This window comes from Salmo salar, chromosome 28, assembly GCF_965601325.2.
Source record: "Salmo salar chromosome 28, fSalSal1, whole genome shotgun sequence".
Lineage (NCBI taxonomy): Eukaryota > Metazoa > Chordata > Actinopteri > Salmoniformes > Salmonidae > Salmo > Salmo salar.
This window is the reverse complement of record NC_138318.1, coordinates 41,580,810-41,605,093: the sequence shown is the minus strand read 5'-3', so window position 1 is coordinate 41,605,093 and position 24,284 is coordinate 41,580,810. Positions and strand designations below refer to the sequence as shown.

The following is a 24,284-nucleotide window of genomic DNA, read 5'->3' as shown; positions in this document are numbered from 1 at the left end:
GTCTTGTTTAGCAACTGAGCTACAGGAAGAGACTTCCAGAAGTATGAAGCTGGTGTTAAACGAACAGCAGTTGACTACTCCATTGTTGACACTTTAATCAGTTGGCCTATATCAATATCTTTAACAATACTGTCACGCCCTGACCTTAGAGAGCCTTTTGATTTCTCTATGTTGGTTAGGTCAGGGTGTGATTTGGGTGGGAATTCTAGTTTTTCTATTTCTTTGTTTGCCGGGTATGGTTCACAATCAGAGGCAGCTGTCTATCGTTGTCTCTGATTGGGGATCATATTTAGGCAGCCTTTTTCCCACCTTAGTTTGTGGGATCGTGATTTTGTATAGCTGCTGTATAGCCTGCAGAACTTTACGTTCGTTTTTTGTATTTTGTCGTTTTGTCGGTGTTCATTTTAATAAAAAGTAAAATGTTCGTTTACCATGCTGCGCCTTGGTCCAATCTTTACGACGAGCGTAACAAATACCATTTAAGTATTATTATCTTTTAGAACCTTCAATATATTTAATTTGATAATTTATTAATTATGAATAATTAGTATTATTTTTTTTATATTACAGAGTATGCCATTGCCCCTTTAAGGTGCCATTCTGCCTAAACCTTGAATCTCTGGTTGTAGCCTATTTGCATATTTAAAATGATGCTACGCCTGCAACTGTATGAGTTGAGAAATAAACGTGGTAGCACTGGAAAGCTGAGATCGCCCTCTTTTTAACAACGGCAATTAAAACCCCCGATTTCCTGTTTTGTCACTCGTTTTTTTTTTGATGGCAGAGGAAAAATACACGTGGACAGTTCTAGCATATTCAAAGTGCGCCTCGGCAGAAACATTTGTTTCATGTTCCATATTCTTTTAAATGAAAAGAAGCCTAGTCAATTTATGAAGTGGAAAAAAAAAGTCGTCGGAAAATAAGTTTGTGATCGTCTGTTTAGTCGACGTACGGCTCTAAGGGAAAAAACACTGAAAAGGCTGTGGGCACATTGAGATTTCCAGTCCAAAATTCCGGGTTCAGGTTAGATTAGAGGTTAATAGTCAGTAGTGGTGGCTATTCAGGGCAGGAGGCGGACAGGGATAAGTCCAATGAGATAAGTCCAATGAGGAACTTGACATTTTTGACCGTCTCCATGGCGATCCCGTTGATGAGAATGGGGGGGGGGGGGGGGTGTCCAGCCTGGTTCCTCCTGAAGTCCACAATCAGCTGCTTTGTTTTGCTAAACGTTGAGGGAGAGGTTGTTTACTTGGCACCACGTCCGTCAGAGTGCCTACCTCCTCCCTGTAAACCGTCTCGTGTTTGTTGGTGATCAGGCCTACTACTGTCGTCTCGTCAGCTAACTTGACGATGGAGTTGGAACTGTGTGAGGCCAGTCAGTTGTGGGTATACAGAGAGTACAGGAAGGGACTGAGGACGCACTCTTGCGGGGCCCCGGTGTTGATAATCAGTGTCGAGGAGGTAATGTTGCATACCTTCACCACCTGGGGGGCGGCCCGTCAGGAAGTCCAGGATCCAGTTGAATAGGGAGGAGTTCAGACCCAGGGCCGTGAGCTTTGTGGTAAGCTTAGAAGGCACTATGGTATTGAAAGCCGAGCTGTAGTCGAAGAAAAGCATCCTCACATATGCATTCCTTTTGTCCAGGTGGGAAAGGGCAGTGTGCGGTAAAATGGCGAGTGCTTCGTTCGTGGATCTGTCAGGGCAGTAGATGAATTGGAGAGGGTTGAGTGATGTCAGGGAAGGGAGGAGGTGAGATGGAGAGGGTTGAGTGTGTCAAAAAGGGAGGAGGTGATATGGAGAGGGTGGAGTGTGTCGAGGAGGTGATGTGGAGAGGGTAGAGTGTGTCGGGGAGGGAGGAGGTGAATTGGAGAGGGTGGAGGTGATATGGAGAGGGTGGAGGTGATATGGAGAGGGTGCAGGTGATATGGAGAGGGTGGAGTGATGTCGAGGAGGGAGGAGGTGATATGGAGAGGGTTGAGTGATGTCGAAGAGGGAGGAGGTGATATGGAGAGGGTTGAGTGTGTCAGGGAGGGAGGGAGGAGGTGAAATGGAGAGGGTTGAGTGTGTCAGGGAGGGAGGAGGTGATATGGAGAGGGTTGGGTGTGTCGGGGAGGGGAGGGAGGAGGTGAGATGGAGAGGGTGGAGTGATGTCAGGGAGGGTGGGAGGAGGTGAGATGGAGAGGGTGGAGGTGATATGGAGAGGGTGGAGTGATGTCAGGGAGGGAGGGAGGAGGTGAGATGGAGAGGGTTGAGTGTGTCGGGGAGGGAGGGAGGAGGTGAGATGGAGAGGGTGGAGTGATGTCGGGGAAGGAGGAGGTGAGATGGAGAGGGTGGAGTGATGTCGGGGAAGGAGGAGGTGAGATGAAGAGGGTGGAGGTGATATGGAGAGGGTGGAGTGTGTCGGGGAGGTGATATGGTCTTTGACTAGTCTCTCAAAAGCACTTCATGATGAAGGAAGTGAGGGCTACGGGTCAGTAGTCAGTCACTTCAGTTACTTTCCTTTTCCTGGGCACTGAGATGATAGTGGACATCTTGAAGCAGGTGGGTATAGAGTCCTGAACTAGGGAGAGATTGAAAATGTCAGAGAACACAAGAGCCAGCTGGTCTGTACATGCTCTGAGGACACGGCTAGAGATGCCATCTGGCCCGGCAGACCTTAAGTACGTAGCCCTCATTGGGCTCTCTTCCGCTACTCGGAGTCGTTGTTGTGCTTGAAGTGTGAGAAAAAGGTGTTTCGCTCGTCTGGTAGGGTGGTGTTGGTGACCGCGATGTAGCTGGCTTTCATTTTGTAATCCGTGATCGTTAGGAGCCCCTGCCACATACGCCTCATGACCGACCCGCTGAATTGTTCTTCCGCTTTGTCCCTATATTTGTCTTTCGCCATCTTGATCGATCTGCGTAGGTTGTATTAGTACTTTTAACTATTGTCCCCTATCAACATGCCCTGTTTATTTTCTTAATAATATATATAAATATATACAAACATACACATACAAACAATTTACAGACAAAAACAAAGATTACATCTCCTCTGTCCAGACCCACATGATCACACCTGGTCACACCTCCATCCCTAGTACCTGGTCACACCTCCATCCCTAGTACCTGGTCACTCCTCCATCCCTAGTACCTGGTCACACCTCCATCCCTAGTACCTGGTCACACCTCCATCCCTAGTCACACCTCCATCCCTAGTACCTGGTCACACCTCCATCCCTAGTACCTGGTCACACCTCCATCCCTAGTACCTGATCACACCTCCATCCCTGGTACCTGGTCACACCTCCATCCCTAGTACCTGGTCACACCTCCATCCCTAGTACCTGGTCCCACCTCCATCCCTAGTACCTGGCCACACCTCCATCCCTAGTACCTGGTCACACCTCCATCCCTAGTACCTGGTCCCACCTCCATCCCTAGTACCTGATCACACCTCCATCCCTAGTACCTGGCCACACCTCCATCCCTAGTACCTGGTCACTCCTCCATCCCTAGTACCTGGTCCCACCTCCATCCCTAGTACCTGGTCACACCTCCATCCCTAGTACCTGGTCACACCTCCATCCCTAGTACCTGATCACACCTCCATCCCTAGTACCTGGCCACACCTCCATCCCTAGTACCTGGTCACACCTCCATCCCTAGTACCTGATCACACCTCCATCCCTAGTACCTGGCCACACCTCCATCCCTAGTACCTGGCCACACCTCCATCCCTAGTACCTGGTCACACCTCCATCCCTAGTACCTGATCACACCTCCATCCCTAGTACCTGGCCACACCTCCATCCCTAGTACCTGGCCACACCTCCATCCCTAGTACCTGGTCACACCTCCATCCCTAGTACCTGGCCACACCTCCATCCCTAGTACCTGGTCACACCTCCATCCCTAGTACCTGGTCACACCTCCATCCCTAGTACCTGGTCACACCTCCATCCCTAGTACCTGGCCACACCTCCATCCCTAGTACCTGGTCACACCTCCATCCCTAGTACCTGATCACACCTCCATCCCTAGTACCTGATCACTCCTCCATCCCTAGTACCTGGTCACACCTCCATCCCTAGTACCTGGTCACACCTCCATCCCTAGTACCTGGTCACACCTCCATCCCTAGTACCTGGTCACACCTCCATCCCTAGTACCTGGTCACACCTCCATCCCTAGTACCTGGTCACACCTCCATCCCTAGTCACACCTCCATCCCTAGTACCTGGTCACACCTCCATCCCTAGTACCTGGTCCCACCTCCATCCCTAGTACCTGGTCCCACCTCCATCCCTAGTACCTGGTCACACCTCCATCCCTAGTACCTGGTCACACCTCCATCCCTAGTACCTGATCACTCCTCCATCCCTAGTACCTGGTCACACCTCCATCCCTAGTACCTGGTCACTCCTCCATCCCTAGTACCTGGTCACACCTCCATCCCTAGTACCTGATCACACCTCCATCCCTAGTCACACCTCCATCCCTAGTACCTGATCACTCCTCCATCCCTAGTACCTGGTCACACCTCCATCCCTAGTACCTGGTCACTCCTCCATCCCTAGTACCTGGTCACACCTCCATCCCTAGTACCTGGTCACACCTCCATCCCTAGTACCTGGTCACTCCTCCATCCCTAGTACCTGATCACACCTCCATCCCTAGTACCTGGTCACACCTCCATCCCTAGTACCTGGTCACACCTCCATCCCTTGTCACACCTCCATCCCTAGTACCTGGTCACTCCTCCATCCCTAGTACCTGGTCCCACCTCCATCCCTAGTACCTGGTCACACCTCCATCCCTAGTACCTGGTCACACCTCCATCCCTTGTCACACCTCCATCCCTAGTACCTGGTCACTCCTCCATCCCTGGTACCTGGTCACACCTCCATCCCTAGTCCCACCTCCATCCCTAGTACCTGGTCACACCTCCATCCCTAGTACCTGGTCACACCTCCATCCCTAGTACCTGATCACACCTCCATCCCTAGTACCTGGCCACACCTCCATCCCTAGTACCTGGTCACACCTCCATCCCTAGTACCTGATCACACCTCCATCCCTAGTACCTGGCCACACCTCCATCCCTAGTACCTGGCCACACCTCCATCCCTAGTACCTGGTCACACCTCCATCCCTAGTACCTGATCACACCTCCATCCCTAGTACCTGGCCACACCTCCATCCCTAGTACCTGGCCACACCTCCATCCCTAGTACCTGGTCACACCTCCATCCCTAGTACCTGGCCACACCTCCATCCCTAGTACCTGGTCACACCTCCATCCCTAGTACCTGGTCACACCTCCATCCCTAGTACCTGGTCACACCTCCATCCCTAGTACCTGGCCACACCTCCATCCCTAGTACCTGGTCACACCTCCATCCCTAGTACCTGATCACACCTCCATCCCTAGTACCTGATCACTCCTCCATCCCTAGTACCTGGTCACACCTCCATCCCTAGTACCTGGTCACACCTCCATCCCTAGTACCTGGTCACACCTCCATCCCTAGTACCTGGTCACACCTCCATCCCTAGTACCTGGTCACACCTCCATCCCTAGTACCTGGTCACACCTCCATCCCTAGTCACACCTCCATCCCTAGTACCTGGTCACACCTCCATCCCTAGTACCTGGTCCCACCTCCATCCCTAGTACCTGGTCCCACCTCCATCCCTAGTACCTGGTCACACCTCCATCCCTAGTACCTGGTCACACCTCCATCCCTAGTACCTGATCACTCCTCCATCCCTAGTACCTGGTCACACCTCCATCCCTAGTACCTGGTCACTCCTCCATCCCTAGTACCTGGTCACACCTCCATCCCTAGTACCTGATCACACCTCCATCCCTAGTCACACCTCCATCCCTAGTACCTGATCACTCCTCCATCCCTAGTACCTGGTCACACCTCCATCCCTAGTACCTGGTCACTCCTCCATCCCTAGTACCTGGTCACACCTCCATCCCTAGTACCTGGTCACACCTCCATCCCTAGTACCTGGTCACTCCTCCATCCCTAGTACCTGATCACACCTCCATCCCTAGTACCTGGTCACACCTCCATCCCTAGTACCTGGTCACACCTCCATCCCTTGTCACACCTCCATCCCTAGTACCTGGTCACTCCTCCATCCCTAGTACCTGGTCCCACCTCCATCCCTAGTACCTGGTCACACCTCCATCCCTAGTACCTGGTCACACCTCCATCCCTTGTCACACCTCCATCCCTAGTACCTGGTCACTCCTCCATCCCTGGTACCTGGTCACACCTCCATCCCTAGTCACACCTCCATCCCTAGTACCTGGTCACACCTCCATCCCTAGTACCTGGTCACACCTCCATCCCTAGTACCTGGCCACACCTCCATCCCTAGTACCTGGCCACACCTCCATCCCTAGTACCTGGTCATACCTCCATCCCTAGTCACACCTCCATCCCTAGTACCTGGCCACACCTCCATCCCTAGTCACACCTCCATCCCTAGTACCTGGCCACACCTCCATCCCTAGTACCTGGTCATACCTCCATCCCTAGTCACACCTCCATCCCTAGTACCTAGTCACACCTCCATCCCTAGTACCTGGTCACACCTCCATCCCTAGTCACACCTCCATCCCTAGTACCTGGTCACACCTCCATCCCTAGTACCTGGTCCCACCTCCATCCCTAGTACCTGGTCCCACCTCCATCCCTAGTACCTGGTCACACCTCCATCCCTAGTACCTGGTCACTCCTCCATCCCTAGTACCTGGTCACACCTCCATCCCTAGTACCTACCTGGTCACTCCTCCATCCCTAGTCACACCTCCATCCCTAGTACCTGGTCACACCTCCATCCCTAGTACCTGGTCACACCTCCATCCCTAGTACCTGGTCACACCTCCATCCCTAGTACCTGGTCACTCCTCCATCCCTAGTACCTGGTCACACCTCCATCCCTAGTACCTACCTGGTCACTCCTCCATCCCTAGTCACACCTCCATCCCTAGTACCTGGTCACACCTCCATCCCTAGTACCTGGTCCCACCTCCATCCCTAGTACCTGGTCACTCCTCCATCCCTAGTACCTACCTGGTCACTCCTCCATCCCTAGTACCTGGCCACACCTCCATCCCTAGTACCTGGTCACACCTCCATCCCTAGTACCTGGTCACACCTCCATCCCTAGTACCTGGTCACACCTCCATCCCTAGTCACACCTCCATCCCTAGTACCTGGTCACACCTCCATCCCTAGTACCTGGTCACACCTCCATCCCTAGTACCTGGTCACACCTCCATCCCTAGTACCTGGTCACACCTCCATCCCTAGTACCTGATCACACCTCCATCCCTAGTACCTGGTCACACCTCCATCCCTAGTACCTGGTCACACCTCCATCCCTAGTACCTGGTCACACCTCCATCCCTAGTACCTGATCACACCTCCATCCCTAGTACCTGGTCACTCCTCCATCCCTAGTACCTGGCCACACCTCCATCCCTAGTCACACCTCCATCCCTAGTACCTGGTCACACCTCCATCCCTAGTACCTGGTCACACCTCCATCCCTAGTACCTGGCCACACCTCCATCCCTAGTACCTGGTCATACCTCCATCCCTAGTCACACCTCCATCCCTAGTACCTGGCCACACCTCCATCCCTAGTCACACCTCCATCCCTAGTACCTGGCCACACCTCCATCCCTAGTACCTGGTCATACCTCCATCCCTAGTCACACCTCCATCCCTAGTACCTAGTCACACCTCCATCCCTAGTACCTGGTCACACCTCCATCCCTAGTCACACCTCCATCCCTAGTACCTGGTCACACCTCCATCCCTAGTACCTGATCACACCTCCATCCCTAGTACCTGGTCACACCTCCATCCCTAGTACCTGGCCACACCTCCATCCCTAGTACCTGGTCACACCTCCATCCCTAGTACCTGGTCACACCTCCATCCCTAGTACCTGATCACACCTCCATCCCTAGTACCTGGTCACACCTCCATCCCTAGAACCTGATCACACCTCCATCCCTAGTACCTGGTCACACCTCCATCCCTAGTACCTGGTCACACCTCCATCCCTAGTACCTGATCACACCTCCATCCCTAGTACCTGGTCACACCTCCATCCCTAGTACCTGGTCACACCTCCATCCCTAGTACCTGGCCACACCTCCATCCCTAGTACCTGATCACACCTCCATCCCTAGTACCTGGCCACACCTCCATCCCTAGTACCTGGTCATACCTCCATCCCTAGTCACACCTCCATCCCTAGTACCTGGTCACACCTCCATCCCTAGTACCTGGTCACACCTCCATCCCTAGTACCTGGCCACACCTCCATCCCTAGTACCTGATCACACCTCCATCCCTAGTACCTGGTCACACCTCCATCCCTAGTACCTGGTCACACCTCCATCCCTAGTACCTGATCACACCTCCATCCCTAGTACCTGGTCACACCTCCATCCCTAGTACCTGGCCACACCTCCATCCCTAGTACCTGGTCACACCTCCATCCCTAGTACCTGGCCACACCTCCATCCCTAGTACCTGGTCACACCTCCATCCCTAGTACCTGATCACACCTCCATCCCTAGTACCTGGTCACACCTCCATCCCTAGTACCTGGTCACACCTCCATCCCTAGTACCTGGCCACACCTCCATCCCTAGTACCTGATCACACCTCCATCCCTAGTACCTGGTCACACCTCCATCCCTAGTACCTGATCACACCTCCATCCCTAGTACCTGGCCACACCTCCATCCCTAGTACCTGGTCACACCTCCATCCCTAGTACCTGGCCACACCTCCATCCCTAGAACCTGATCACACCTCCATCCCTAGTACCTGATCACACCTCCATCCCTAGTACCTGGTCACACCTCCATCCCTAGTACCTGGCCACACCTCCATCCCTCAGTGTGGTCGTAGTCTAACTATAGTCCAGGGCAGAGTGAATGAGTGAGTGTTTTCAGTTTTATCAATTACAAACAAACACACCAGGAAGTATTTGGCAAGAAAATAGGTTTTCCAGGAAAGCTTCTGACGCAACACAACTTAATGTGTTGGCAGCTTTAGCCAAGTTGGGCACTTAACTCTCAGTAATACTCTCAAGTGTAAAAAAAAAAATTGAATCAAATACTCGTCTTGGCACAAGTCACATTGAAATGAGTCCCGGGCTGCTTTTTTGCTGCTTTCTGACTGTTAATGTGTTGTTTGGAAATGGGGCTGAAATGGCAAGAAATTCCCTTTCGTTCCAAATGATCATTGAAGGGATCAGTTTAATGAGAATACATGGAAACGTTTCCTCTGGCTGAACTAAGTACTAAACTATTACATTAAACTCACGGTGCACACACACACACACACACACACACACACACACACACACACACACACACACACACACACACACACACACACCACCCCCTAACCAACATCTGCCACACATTGTCTTAATTTCACAGATTCAAGTCTAGATAGCAGTGTAGCCCCTTCCTCTACCCCCCCCCTGCCACTACACCCCCATACACAAATTACACCTAAAGCGCACTAGTGGCAGCTCTTACAGAAACAGAGAACAGCTCACTCAGCAGGACCAGCAGCCAGCTAGCACAGACCAATATTTTATAAGAGCTTAGTTAGAGCAGGGTTATCATTATGGTCATTTTTCATACAACCTTCCTACAACGTTCTGGGAAAGTTGCAGGATACCCAGCTAACACATAACGTTCTGAGAACCATATGTTTCTCATGTGGGAATTTCAGTACAACAGCATAACGTTTCCTACAGGTTTCCTCACGGATCTATTTAAAGTCATGTTCTCAGAACGTTAAGAAAACGTTCTTTAAAAACACAAGAAAACATTAGTAACGTTCAAAGAGCAGAACGTTCTAAGAATGTTATTTAAAAACATACATTCCATTCTCAGCGTCAACAAATCTCTATCTTGTTAAGTGTGCTCAGGTGTGTTGGCCACGCCCACTATTTGGCCACACCCGAGCTTAATGACTGCTGGGCGGCAGGTAGCCTAGCGGTTAAGATCGTTAGGCCAGTAACTGAAAGGTCTGCGGTTCGGAATCTCTGAGCCGACTAGGTGAAAACTCTGCCGACGTGCCCTTGAGGCACTTAACCCTAATCGCTCCTGTAAGTCGCTCTGGATAAGAGAGTGTCAACTAAATGACTAAAAGGTAAATGTTGTGTTTGTTTCCTTTGAAATGGGGTCTGTTTGAATAGACTAACATTAACATGTCATTCTAGCTCCATCCTGGTTGTCGGAATAATTCCATGAATAGAGAATAGGTGATCGTAGGTTTGAATCTCACTGACGCTGTGCCACAATAAAAAAAAATAGTAAATGTGCTTGCATGATTAATCGATAAGAAAATTAATTTCTATGTGTCAAATGAAATGTTATTAGTCACAAGCGCCAAATACAACAGGTGTAGACCTTACAGTGAAATGCTGAATACAACAGGTGTAGTAGACCTTACAGTGAAATGCTGAATACAACAGGTGTAGTAGACCTTACAGTGAAATGCTGAATACAACAGGTGTAGTAGACCTTACAGTGAAATGCTGAATACAACAGGTGTAGTAGACCTTACAGTGAAATGCTGAATACAACAGGTGTAGTAGACCTCACAGTGAAATGCTGAATACAACAGGTGTAGTAGACCTTACAGTGAAATGCTGAATACAACAGGTGTAGTAGACCTCACAGTGAAATGCTGAATACAACAGGTGTAGTAGACCTCACAGTGAAATGCTGAATACAACAGGTGTAGTAGACCTCACAGTGAAATGCTGAATACAACAGGTGTAGTAGACCTCACAGTGAAATGCTGAATACAACAGGTGTAGTAGACCTCACAGTTAAATGCTGAATACAACAGGTGTAGTAGACCTTACAGTGAAATGCTGAATACAACAGGTGTAGTAGACCTTACAGTGAAATGCTGAATACAACAGGTGTAGTAGACCTTACAGTGAAATGCTGAATACAACAGGTGTAGTAGACCTTACAGTGAAATGCTGAATACAACAGGTGTAGTAGACCTCACAGTGAAATGCTGAATACAACAGGTGTAGTAGACCTTACAGTGAAATGCTGAATACAACAGGTGTAGTAGACCTTACAGTGAAATGCTGAATACAACAGGTGTAGTAGACCTTACAGTGAAATGCTGAACACAACAGGTGTAGTAGACCTCACAGTGAAATGCTGAATACAACAGGTGTAGTAGACCTTAAAGTGAAATGCTGAATACAACAGGTGTAGACCTCACAGTGAAATGCTGAATACAACAGGTGTAGTAGACCTCACAGTGAAATGCTGAATACAACAGGTGTAGTAGACCTTACAGTGAAATGCTGAATACAACAGGTGTAGTAGACCTCACAGTGAAATGCTGAATACAACAGGTGTAGTAGACCTCACAGTGAAATGCTGAATACAACAGGTGTAGTAGACCTCACAGTGAAAGGCTGAATACAACAGGTGTAGTAGACCTTACAGTGAAATGCTGAATACAACAGGTGTAGTAGACCTCACAGTGAAATGCTGAATACAACAGGTGTAGTAGACCTCACAGTGAAATGCTGAATACAACAGGTGTAGTAGACCTCACAGTGAAATGCTGAATACAACAGGTGTAGTAGACCTCACAGTGAAATGCTGAATACAACAGGTGTAGTAGACCTCACAGTGAAATGCTGAATACAACAGGTGTAGTAGACCTCACAGTGAAATGCTGAATACAACAGGTGTAGTAGACCTCACAGTGAAATGCTGAATACAACAGGTGTAGTAGACCTCACAGTGAAATGCTGAATACAACAGGTGTAGTAGACCTCACAGTGAAATGCTGAATACAACAGGTGTAGTAGACCTCACAGTGAAATGCCGAATACAACAGGTGTAGTAGACCTCACAGTGAAATGCTGAATACAACAGGTGTAGTAGACCTTACAGTGAAATGCTGAATACAACAGGTGTAGTAGACCTTACAGTGAAATGCTGAATACAACAGGTGTAGTAGACCTCACAGTGAAATGCTGAATACAACAGGTGTAGTAGACCTCACAGTGAAATGCTGAATACAACAGGTGTGTAGACCTCACAGTGAAATGCTGAATACAACAGGTGTAGTAGACCTCACAGTGAAATGCTGAATACAACAGGTGTAGTAGACCTCACAGTGAAATGCTGAATACAACAGGTGTAGTAGACCTCACAGTGAAATGCTGAATACAACAGGTGTAGTAGACCTCACAGTGAAATGCTGAATACAACAGGTGTAGTAGACCTCACAGTGAAATGCTGAATACAACAGGTGTAGTAGACCTCACAGTGAAATGCTGAATACAACAGGTGTAGTAGACCTCACAGTGAAATGCTGAATACAACAGGTGTAGTAGACCTCACAGTGAAATGCTGAATACAACAGGTGTAGTAGACCTTACAGTGAAATGCTGAATACAACAGGTGTAGTAGACCTTACAGTGAAATGCTGAATACAACAGGTGTAGTAGACCTCACAGTGAAATGCTGAATACAACAGGTGTAGTAGACCTCACAGTGAAATGCTGAATACAACAGGTGTAGTAGACCTTACAGTGAAATGCTGAATACAACAGGTGTAGTAGACCTCACAGTGAAATGCTTACTTATGAACCAACAGTGCAGTAATAAAAAATACAGATAAGAATAAGAGATAATAGTAATGAGTAATTAAAGAGCAGCAGTAAAAACTAAAAATATACAGTTGAAGTAGGAAGTTTACATACACTTAGGTTGGAGTCATTAAAACTCGTTTTTCAACCACTCCACACATTTCTTGTTAACAAACTATAGTTTTGGCAAAGTCGGTTAGGACATCTACTTTGTGCATGACACAAGTAATTTTTCCAACAATTGTTTACAGACGGATTATTTCACTTATAATTCACAGTATCACAATTCCAGTGGAAGTTTACATTCATGAAGTTGACTGTGCCTTTAAACAGCTTGGAAAATTCCAGAAAATGATGTCATGGCTTTAGAAGCTTCTGATAGGCTAATTGACATCATTTGAGTCAATTGGAGGGTACCTGTGGATGAATTTCAAGGCTTACCTTCAAACTCAGTCCCTCTTTGCTTGACATCATGGGAAAATCTAAAGAAATCAGCCAAGACCTCAGAAAAAAATTGTAGACCTCCACAAGTCTGGTTCATCCTTGGGAGCAATTTCCAAATGCCTGAAGGTACCACGTTCATCTGTACAAACAATAGTACGCAAGTATAAACACCATGGGACCACGCAGCCGTCATACCGCTCAGGAAGGAGACGCGTTCTGTCTCCTAGGGATGAACGTACTTTGGTGCGAAAAGTGCAAATCAATCCCAGAACAACTGCAAAGGACCTTGTGAAGATGCTGGAGGAAACAGGTAAAAAAGTATCTATATCCACAGTAAAACGAGTCCTATATCGACATAACCTGAAAGGCCGCTCAGCAAGGAAGAAGCCACTGCTCCAAAACCGCCATAAAAAAGCCAGGCTACGGTTTGCAACTGCACATGGGGACAAATATCATACTTTTTGGAGAAATGTCCTCTGGTCTGATGAAACAAAAATAGAACTCTTTGGCCATAATGACCATCGTTATGTTTGGAGGATAAAAGGGGAGGCTTGCAAGCCAAAGAACACCATCCTAACCGTGAAGCACGGGGGTGGCAGCATCATGTTGTGGGGGTGCTTTGCTGCAGGAGGGACTGGTGCACTTCACAAAATAGATGGCATCATGAGGCAGGAAAATTATGTGGATATATTGAAGCAACATCTCAAGACATCAGTCAGGAAGTTAAAGCTTGGTCGCAAATGGGTCTTCCAAATGGACAATGACCCCAAGCATACTTCCAAAGTTGTGGAAAAATGGCTTAAGGACAACAAAGTCACGGTATTGGAGTGGCCATCACAAAACCCTGACCTCAATCCCATAGAAGATTTGTGGGCAGAACTGAAAAAGCGTGTGCGAGCAAGGAGGCCTACAAACCTGACTCAGTTACACCAGCTCTGTCAGGAGGAATGGGCCAAAATTCACCCAACTTATTGTGGGAAGCTTGTGAAAGGCTACCTGAAATGTTTGACCCAAGTTAAACAATTTAAAGGCAATGCTACCAAATACTAATTGAGTGTATGTAAACTTCTGATCCACTGGGAATGTGATGAAAGAAATAAAAGCTGAAATAAATCATTCTCTCTACTATTATTCTGACATTTCACATTCTTAAAATAAAAAGTGGTGATCCTAACTGACCTAAGACAGGGCATTTACTAGGATTACATTTCAGGAATTATGAAAAACTGAGTTTAAAAGTATTTGGCAAAGTTGTCTGTAAATTTCCGACTTCTACTGTATACGGTGGGGTGCTGGTGCAGAGTCGATGTGCGGGGGTACGGGTTTGTTGAGGTAGTATGTACATGTAGGTAGAGTAAATCAAAAGTGTCCTATCTGTGCGTGGCGTTCCAACCTAAACTAGCAGTGTTATTAAAAAAGTCAAATAACCTATAATTCCCATGAATAAAACCTCCCAGGGAAAACCTTCAGGGAACCAAAGTAAAAGGTTCTCACAACCTCATTGCAACCTAAAAAATGAACGACCACAGACCTGGCTCAGTCAGTACCCCAGACCTGGCTCAGTCAGTACCCCAGACCTGGCTCAGTCAGTACCCCAGACCTGGCTCAGTCAGTAACCCAGACCTGGCTCAGTCAGTAACCCAGACCTGGCTCAGTCAGTACCCCAGACCTGGCTCAGTCAGTACCCCAGACCTGGCTCAGTCAGTACCCCAGACCTGGCTCAGTCAGTACCCCAGACCTGGCTCAGTCAGTACCCCAGACCTGGCTCAGTCAGTACCCCAGACCTGGCTCAGTCAGTAACCCAGACCTGGCTCAGTCAGTACCCCAGACCTGGCTCAGTCAGTACCCCAGACCTGGCTCAGTCAGTAACCCAGACCTGGCTCAGTCAGTAACCCAGACCTGGCTCAGTCAGTACCCCAGACCTGGCTCAGTCAGTACCCCAGACCTGGCTCAGTCAGTACCCCAGACCTGGCTCAGTCAGTACCCCAGACCTGGCTCAGTCAGTACCCCAGACCTGGCTCAGTCAGTACCCCAGACCTGGCTCAGTCAGTACCCCAGACAGTAAACATGGGCTTAGGGTTTCAATAAGAATGTAACAATTTATGAACCTGCTCATTCATTCCTGACAGCCGTACCCACGATGGATAAAATGACATTTCTCTTCGCTCTCCATAGCACACACATTCCTGTGTAACAGTGTTGTGTTGGTGGACAAGCTGAGACACGGTGTGGATGGATACTGTACGACCATGGGGAGGGTGAATTCTTCTACATGAAATGTATCTATCTATCTATCTATCTATCTATCTATCTATCTATCTATCTATCTATCTATCTATCTATCTATCTAGAGAGAGGAGAGAGAGAGAGAGGAGAGAGAGAGAGAGAGAGAGAGAGAGAGAGAGAGAGAGAGAGAGAGAGAGAGAGAGAGAGAGAGAGAGAGAGAGAGAGAGAGAGAGAGAAGAGAGAGAGAGAGAGAGAGAGAGAGAGAGAGAGAGAGAGAGAGAGAGAGAGAGAGAGAGAGAGAGACACACACACACACACAGACACAGGAGTGTGTAGACAGTTATTGAGAATGATAGGAACTGGTCTGCTATTCCCCCAATGTAGTGCACTACTTTTGAACAGAAAAGTACCCAGCTAGCACATTGGTTCCTTGGAAGTTTTGGGAACGTATGATTTTGGTTTCACATTGGTTGTGAGTATGAAGCCATACGTTTCCTGACTGGTAAAACAGACAGTTTATTAGAACAGAAACTTGTTCTGAGAATGTTTATTTATAGGTTGCAGGGAGATTCTGAGAACATTTTACTCTGGTTCCTTGAAAGCTTTCCTTGTAGATTTTATTAACGTTCTGATAACAGAAATTTTAGGTTCCTTAACAAACTTTCACTGAATGTTTCAATGCTAGTGTACTATAGTGTTCTTGTGTATTTTTTTTTAATGGAACGTTTTCTTAACGTCCTCGTAATCATTTGAAAACATGTCTTTAAATAGAACCATTGAGGAAACCTGTAGGAAACGTTACGCTTAAAGTACTGAAATTCCCACAGAAGAACGTTGTTTCTTAACATTCTCTGAACTATTTAAGAACATTCCCAATGTCAAACCAGTTGGAGAACGTTTCTAGAACATTACCAAAATTGAAATGAAATGAACTATGTTCAAACGTTCAGGAAACGTTCTGTTAAAGTAATGAAATGCTAAGAAAATAAAACGTGCTGAGAATGTTCCAATGCCAAACGTTACGTGTTAGCTGGGTATCCTGCGCCATTCCCCCGAACGTTGTGGGAAGGTTGTATGCAAAATAACCATAGGACAAACCAAGAAACATATGGTTCTCAGAACATTATGTGCTAGCTGGGTAGTGCACTATATAGGGAATAGGGTGCCATTTGGGGAAGCAGTCCTGATTTGGCCCTGTTCCTGTCGGAGGACTTTGATGTTCGAGAGGCGTCTAATCTGTCACACGCGCACGCACGCACACACGCACACACACACACACACAAACAGAGAGGACAAATCCATCTGATGAAACTAAAGAGTGTTTCATTTGACCCTGCTGGTCATCTATGAACGTTTGAACATCTTGGCCACGTTCTGTTATAATCTCCACCCGGCACAGCCAGAAGAGGACTGGCCACCCCTCATAGCCTGGTTCCTCTCTAGGTTTCTAATCTCCACCCGGCACAGCCAGAAGAGGACTGGCCACCCCTCATAGCCTGGTTCCTCTCTAGGTTTCTAATCTCCACCCGGCACAGCCAGAAGAGGACTGGCCACCCCTCATAGCCTGGTTCCTCTCTAGGTTTCTAATCTCCACCCGGCACAGCCAGAAGAGGACTGGCCACCCCTCATAGCCTGGTTCCTCTGGTCTACCCAGCACAGCCAGAAGAGGACTGGCCACCCCTCATAGCCTGGTTCCTCTCTAGGTTTCTTCCTGGGTTCTGGCCTTTCTAGGGAGTTTTTCCTAGCCACAGTGCTTCTACATCTGCGTTGTTTGCTGTTTGGGGGTTTTAGGCTGGGTTTCTGTACAGCACTTTGTGGCATCTGCTGATGTAAAAAGGGCTTTATAAATACATTTTATTGATTTAAGGCTTCAATCATACACCCGCTTCCTGTGTCAAACACACTTAGAACACACATGCACATATATAAACACACACACACACACACACACACACACACACACACACACACACACAGCCCTTAACCTCCCTGGGCAAGGTGGGACGCTTGCGTCCCACCTAGTCAACAGCCAGTGGAATCGCGTGGCGCAAAATACAAATACCTCATAAATGCTATAACTTCAATTTCTCAAACATATGAAACAAAACGCCGCTATTTGGATATAACTATGGATTATTTTTAACCAAACCAACATTTGTTATTGAAGTAGAAGTCCTGGGAGTGCATTCTGACGAAGACAGCAAAGGTAATAACATTTTTCTTATAGTAAATCTGACTTTGGTGAGTGCTAAACTTGCTGGGTGTCTAAATAGCTAGCCCTGTGATGCCGGGCTATCTACTGAGAATATTGCAAAATGTGCTTTCACCGAAAAGCTATTTTAAAATTGGACATATCGAGTGCATAGAGGAGTTCTGTATCTATAATTCTTAAAATAATTGTTATGCTTTTTGTGAACGTTTATCGTGAGTAATTTAGTAAATTGTTAGTAAATTCCCCGGAAGTTTGCGGGGGGTATGCTAGTTCTGAACGTCACATGCTAATGTAAAAAGCTGTTTTTTGATATAAATATGAACTTGATTGAACAAAACATGCATGTATTGTATAACAATGTCCTAGGGTTGTCATCTGATGAAGATCATCAAAGGTTAGTGCTACATTTAGCTGTGGTTTGGGTTTATGTGACATTATATGCTAGCTTGAAAAATGGGTGTCTGATTATTTCTGGCTGGGTACTCTGCTGACATAATCTAATGTTTTGCTTTCGTTGTAAAGCCTTTTTGAAATCGGACAGTGTGGTTAGATTAACGAGAGTCTTGTCTTTAAAATGGTGTAAAATAGTCATATGTTTGAAAAATTGAAGGTTTTGCATTTTTGAGGTATTTGAATATCGCGCCACGGGATTACACTGGCTGTTGAGTAGGTGGGACGCAAGCGTCCCACCTAGCCCATAGAGGTTAACCTGTTAGGGCTAGGGGGCAGTATTGACACGGCTGGATAAAAAACATACCCGATTTAATCTGGTTACCACTCCTACCCAGTAACTAGAATATGCATATACGTATTACATATGGATAGAAAACACCCTAAAGTTTCTAAAACTGTTTGAATGGTGTCTGTGAGTATAACAGAACTCAAATGGCAGGTCAAAACCTGAGAGATTCCTTTACAGGAAGTGGCCTGTCTGACCATTTCTTGAACTTCTTTTCCATCTCTATCTTTTACTAAGGATCTCTGCTCTAACGTGACACTTCCTACGTCGTCCATAGGCGCTCAGAGCCCGGGAAAAAACAGAATGTCGTCATCCCAGTCCCAGGCTGAAACACATCATCGCCTTTCTCAAGTGGCCGATCAAGGGACACGGGCTTATGCGCGTGACCCCGACCGCCCCCGCCTTTGTGATTTTTGCCTCTGTTTGCCGAAAGGAGATTCCCTGTCGGAATATTATCGCTTTTCTACGAGAAAAATTGCGTAAAAATGGATTTTAAACAGCGGTTGACATGCTTCGAAGTACGGTAATGGAATATTTAGAATTTTTTTGGCACGAATTGCGCCATGCGTGCGACCCTTCTTTGCCATTTCGGGTAGTGTCTGGAACGCACGAACAAAACGCCGCTATTCGGATATAACGATGGATTATTTTGGACCAAACCAACATTTGTTATTGAAGTAGCAGTCCTGGGAGTGCATTCTGACGAAGACAACAAAAGGTAATCAAACTTTTATAATAGTAAATATGATTATGGTGAGTGCTAAACTTGCCGGGTGTCTAAATAGCTAGCCCGTGATGCCTGGGCTATGTACTTAGAATATTGCAAAATGTGCTTTCACCAAAAAGCTATTTTTAAATCGGACATATCGAGTGCATAGAGGAGGTCTGTATCTATAATTCTTAAAATAATTGTTATGCTTTTTGTGAACGTTTATCGTGAGTAATTTAGTAAAATGTTAGCGAATTCCCGGAAGTTTGCGGGGGGTATGCTAGTTCTGAACGTCACATGCTAATGTAAAAAGCTGGTTTTTGATATAAATATGAACTTGATTGAACAAAACATGCATGTATTGTATAACATAATGTCCTAGGGTTGTCATCTGATGAAGATCATCAAAGGTGAGTGCTGCATTTAGCTGTCTTCTGGGTTTTGGTGACATTATATGCTAGCTTGTAAAATGGGTGTCTGATTATTTCTGGCTTGGTACTGTGCTGACATAATCTAATGTTTTGCTTTCTTTGTAAAGCCTTTTTGAAATCGGACAGTGTGGTTAGATTAACGAGAGTCTTGTCTTTAAATAGCTGTAAAATAGTCATATGTTTGAGAAATTGAAGTAATAGGATTTTTAAGGTTTTGAAAATCGCGCCACAGGCTTCACAGTGGTTTTTACGTAGGTGGGACGCAATTCGTCCCGCCTAGCCCATAGAGGTTAACAAACACACACACACACATCAGCAACCCTTAAAAAACACACACACGTCCTCTTGCCGTCAGACCCCCTCATACTACACTCACCATATTCAGCCTGAGCCTTGCTGGCACTTCCTGCGCCTCCTCTCCTCTCCCAGTCCCCTAGTGGTTTTAGGAAGTTACTATTCTCTGTGTTACTGCCACTTTCTACTCCTCCTCTGTAGGTGGGCTGCAGCTCCCTAGCCTGCTCCTTGGGTCGACGTGGGGTCAAGACCGAAGAAGAAGAGGAGGATGAAGAGGAGGTGGTGGTTTGCCACCAGTTTCTCCAGTTGGGAGCGGCCAAACCTGGTTTGTTCTCCTTCTTCAGGCCGTTCTCATGCTCCGCCCCTTCTAGATCGTCCACCACCTCTATGGTCACCTGGAGGGGAGGGAGAGGGAGAGGAGGGAGAGGGAGAGGAAGGGGAGGGTGAGGGAGAGGAAGGGGGAGGGAGAGGGAGAGGAAGGGGAGGGAGAGGGAGAGGGAAGAGGAGGAGAGGAAGGGGAGGGAGAGGGAGAGAAAGGGGGAGGGAGAGGGAGAGGAAGGAGAGGGAGAGGAAGGGGAGGGAGAGGGAGAGGAAGGGGAGGGTGAGGGAGAGGAAGGGGAGGGTGAGGGAGAGGAAGGGGAGGGAGAGGGAGAGGAAGGGGAGGGAGAGGGAGAGGAAGAGGAGGAGAGGAAGGGGAGGGAGAGGGAGAGAGAAAGGGGGGGAGGGGAGGAGGGAGAGGGAAGGGAGGGAGAGGCGAGAGGAAGGGGAGGGAGAGGGAGAGGAGAGGATGAGAGGGAGGGAGGGAGAGGGAGAGGAGGAGACGGACGGGAGAGGGAGAGGAGAGGAGGGGGGAGAGGATGGGAGAGGAAAGGGGAGGGAGACGGAGGGGGAGGGAGAGGAGGGAGACGGAAGGGGGAGGGAGACGGGAGAGGAGGGAGGAAGGGGAGGGAGAGGAGGGGGAGGGAGAGGAGGGAGAGGAAGGGGAGGGAGAGGGAGGGGAAGGGGAGGGGAGGGAGGCGGAGAGGGAGAGGAGGGAGGAGGGAGAGGAGAGGGGAGGGAGAGGAGGAGAGGGAGAGGAAGGGGAGGGAGAGGAGGGGGAGGGAGAGGAGGAGAGGGAGAGGAAGGGAGGGTGAGGGAGAGGAAGGGGAGGGAGAGGGAGAGGAAGGGGAGGGAGAGGGAGAGGAAGGGGAGGGAGAGGAGGAGGGAGGGGGAGGGAGAGGGAGAGGAGGGAGAGGAAGGGGAGGGAGAGGAAGGGGAGGGAGAGGAAGGGAGGGTGAGGAGAGAGGAAGGGGAGGGAGAGGGAGAGGAAGGGGAGGGAGAGGGAGAGGAAGGGGAGGGAGAGGAAGGGGGAGGGAGAGGGAGAGGAGGGAGAGGCGAGGGGAGAGGAGAGGGAGAGGAGAGGAGTGAGGAAGGGGAGGGAGAGGAAGGGGAGGGAGAGGAGTGGGAGGGAGGAGGAAGGGGAGGGGGAGGGAGAGAGAGAGGAGGGGGAGGGAGAGGAGGGGGAGGGAGAGGAAGGGGAGGGAGAGGGAGAGGAAGGGGAGGGAGAGGGAGAGGAAGGGGAGGGAGGGAGAGGAAGGAGAGGGAGAAGCAGGGTCGAAGGTAAGTGTCTGTCTGTCTGGAGTGAGTGAGTCTGTATGTCTGTTGGGAGGGCAACAACAGTCTCTCAAATCAACTCAAAATCACAACATTAAAAATAACTTTTCTAAAACGCTGCGACTTGATTTAGACGTGAAATCAGTCTTGATACAATTGTACATTGTCAAGAATTTGATACATTGTTTACTTCTCATGTGTTACCATCCAGCCTGTTATATTCCAGACACATCAACACCAGTCTGTCCAGCCTGTTATATTCCAGACACATCAACACCAGTCTGTCCAGCCTGTTATATTCCAGACACAAACACCAGTCTGTCCAGCCTGTTATATTCCAGACACATCAACACCAGTCTGTCCAGCCTGTTACATTCCAGACCTCACACCAGCGTCCAGCCGACCAGCCCAGTCTGTCCAGCCTGTTATATTCCAGACACATCAACACCAGTCTGTCCGGCCTGTTATATTCCAGACACAAAACACCAGTCTGTCCAGCCTGTTATATTCCAGACACAAAACACCAGTCTGTCCAGCCTGTTATATTCCAGACACATCAACACCAGTCTGTCCAGCCTGTTATATTCCAGACACAAAACACCAGTCTGTCCAGCCTGTTATATTCCAGACACAAAACACCAGTCTGTCCAGCCTATTATATTCCAGACACAAAACACCAGTCTATCCAGCCTGTTATATTCCAGACACAAAACACCAGTCTGTCCAGCCTGTTATATTCCAGACACAAGTCTGTCCAGCCTGTTATATTCCAGACACAAAACACCAGTCTGTCCAGCTTGTTATATTCCAGACACAAAACACCAGTCTGTCCAGCCTGTTATATTCCAGACACAAAACACCAGTCTGTCCAGCCTGTTATATTCCAGACACAAAACACCAGTCTGTCCAGCCTGTTATATTCCAGACACAAAACACCAGTCTGCCCAGCCTGTTATATTCCAGACACATCAACACCAGTCTGCCCTGCCTGTTATATTCCAGACACAAAACACCAGTCTGTCCAGCCTGTTACATTCCAGACACAAAACACCAGTCTGCCCAGCCTGTTATATTCCAGACACATCAACACCAGTCTGCCCAGCCTGTTATATTCCAGACACAAAACACCAGTCTGTCCAGCCTGCTATATTCCAGACACAAAACACCAGCCTGTTATATTCCAGACACAAAACACCAGTCTGTCCGGCCTGTTATATTCCAGACACAAAACACCAGTCTGTCCAGCCTGTTATATTCCAGACACAAAACACCAGTCTGTCCAGCCTATTATATTCCAGACACAAAACACCAGTCTATCCAGCCTGTTATATTCCAGACACAAAACACCAGTCTGTCCAGCCTGTTATATTCCAGACACAAGTCTGTCCAGCCTGTTATATTCCAGACACAAAACACCAGTCTGTCCAGCCTGTTATATTCCAGACACAAAACACCAGTCTGTCCAGCCTGTTATATTCCAGACACAAAACACCAGTCTGTCCAGCCTGTTATATTACAGACACAAAACACCAGTCTGTCCAGCCTGTTATATTCCAGACACAAAACACCAGTCTGCCCAGCCTGTTATATTCCAGACACATCAACACCAGTCTGCCCTGCCTGTTATATTCCAGACACCAGTCTGTCCAGCCTGTTATATTCCAGACACAAAACACCAGTCTACCCAGCCTGTTATATTCCAGACACATCAACACCAGTCTGCCCAGCCTGTTATATTCCAGACACAAAACACCAGTCTGTCCAGCCTGTTATATTCCAGACACAAAACACCAGTCTATCCAGCCTGTTATATTCCAGACACATCAACACCAGTCTGCCCAGCCTGTTATATTCCAGACACATCAACACCAGTCTGCCCAGCCTGTTATATTCCAGACACAAAACACCAGTCTGTCCAGCCTGTTATATTCCAGACACAAAACACCAGTCTGTCCAGCCTGTTATATTCCAGACACAAAACACCAGTCTGTCCAGCCTGTTACATTCCAGACACAAAACACCAGTCTGTCCAGCCTGTTATATTCCAGACACAAAACACCAGTCTGTCCAGCCTGTTATATTCCAGACACAAAACACCAGTCTGTCCAGCCTGTTATATTCCAGACACATCAACACCAGTCTGTCCAGCCTGTTATATTCCAGACACAAAACACCAGTCTGTCCAGCCTGTTATATTCCAGACACATCAACACCAGTCTGTCCAGCCTGTTACATTCCAGACACAAAACACCAGTCTGTCCAGCCTGTTATATTCCAGACACATCAACACCAGTCTGTCCGGCCTGTTATATTCCAGACACCAGTCTGTCCAGCCTGTTATATTCCAGACACATCAACACCAGTCTGTCCAGCCTGTTATATTACAGACACAAAACACCAGTCTGTCCAGCCTGTTACATTCCAGACACATCAACACCAGTCTGTCCGGCCTGTTATATTCCAGACACCAGTCTGTCCAGCCTGTTATATTCCAGACACATCAACACCAGTCTGTCCGGCCTGTTATATTCCAGACACATCAACACCAGTCTGTCCAGCCTGTTACATTCCAGACACATCAACACCAGTCTGTCCGGCCTGTTATATTCCAGACACATCAACACCAGTCTGTCCAGCCTGTTACATTCCAGACACATCAACACCAGTCTGTCCGGCCTGTTATAATCCAGACACCAGTCTGTCCAGCCTGTTACATTCCAGACACATCAACACCAGTCTGTCCGGCCTGTTATATTCCAGACACATCAACACCAGTCTGTCCGGCCTGTTATAATCCAGACACCAGTCTGTCCAGCCTGTTATATTCCAGACACATCAACACCAGTCTGTCCGGCCTGTTATATTCCAGACACATCAACACCAGTCTGTCCAGCCTGTTACATTCCAGACACATCAACACCAGTCTGTCCGGCCTGTTATATTCCAGACACATCAACA

General features: G+C 48.1%; 1 protein-coding gene across 1 annotated transcript in view; it reads right to left on the bottom strand.

Annotated features, from left to right (window-relative positions):
• LOC106589976 (isthmin-1) overlaps nt 1-24,284 on the bottom strand; it is a 52,956-nt gene that overhangs the window by 10,459 nt on the left and 18,213 nt on the right. The window contains exon 3 of the mRNA XM_045710223.2: nt 19,816-20,128. Coding sequence (XP_045566179.1) covers nt 19,816-20,128 — 313 coding nt within the window. The remainder of the gene's footprint in view (nt 1-19,815; nt 20,129-24,284) is intronic.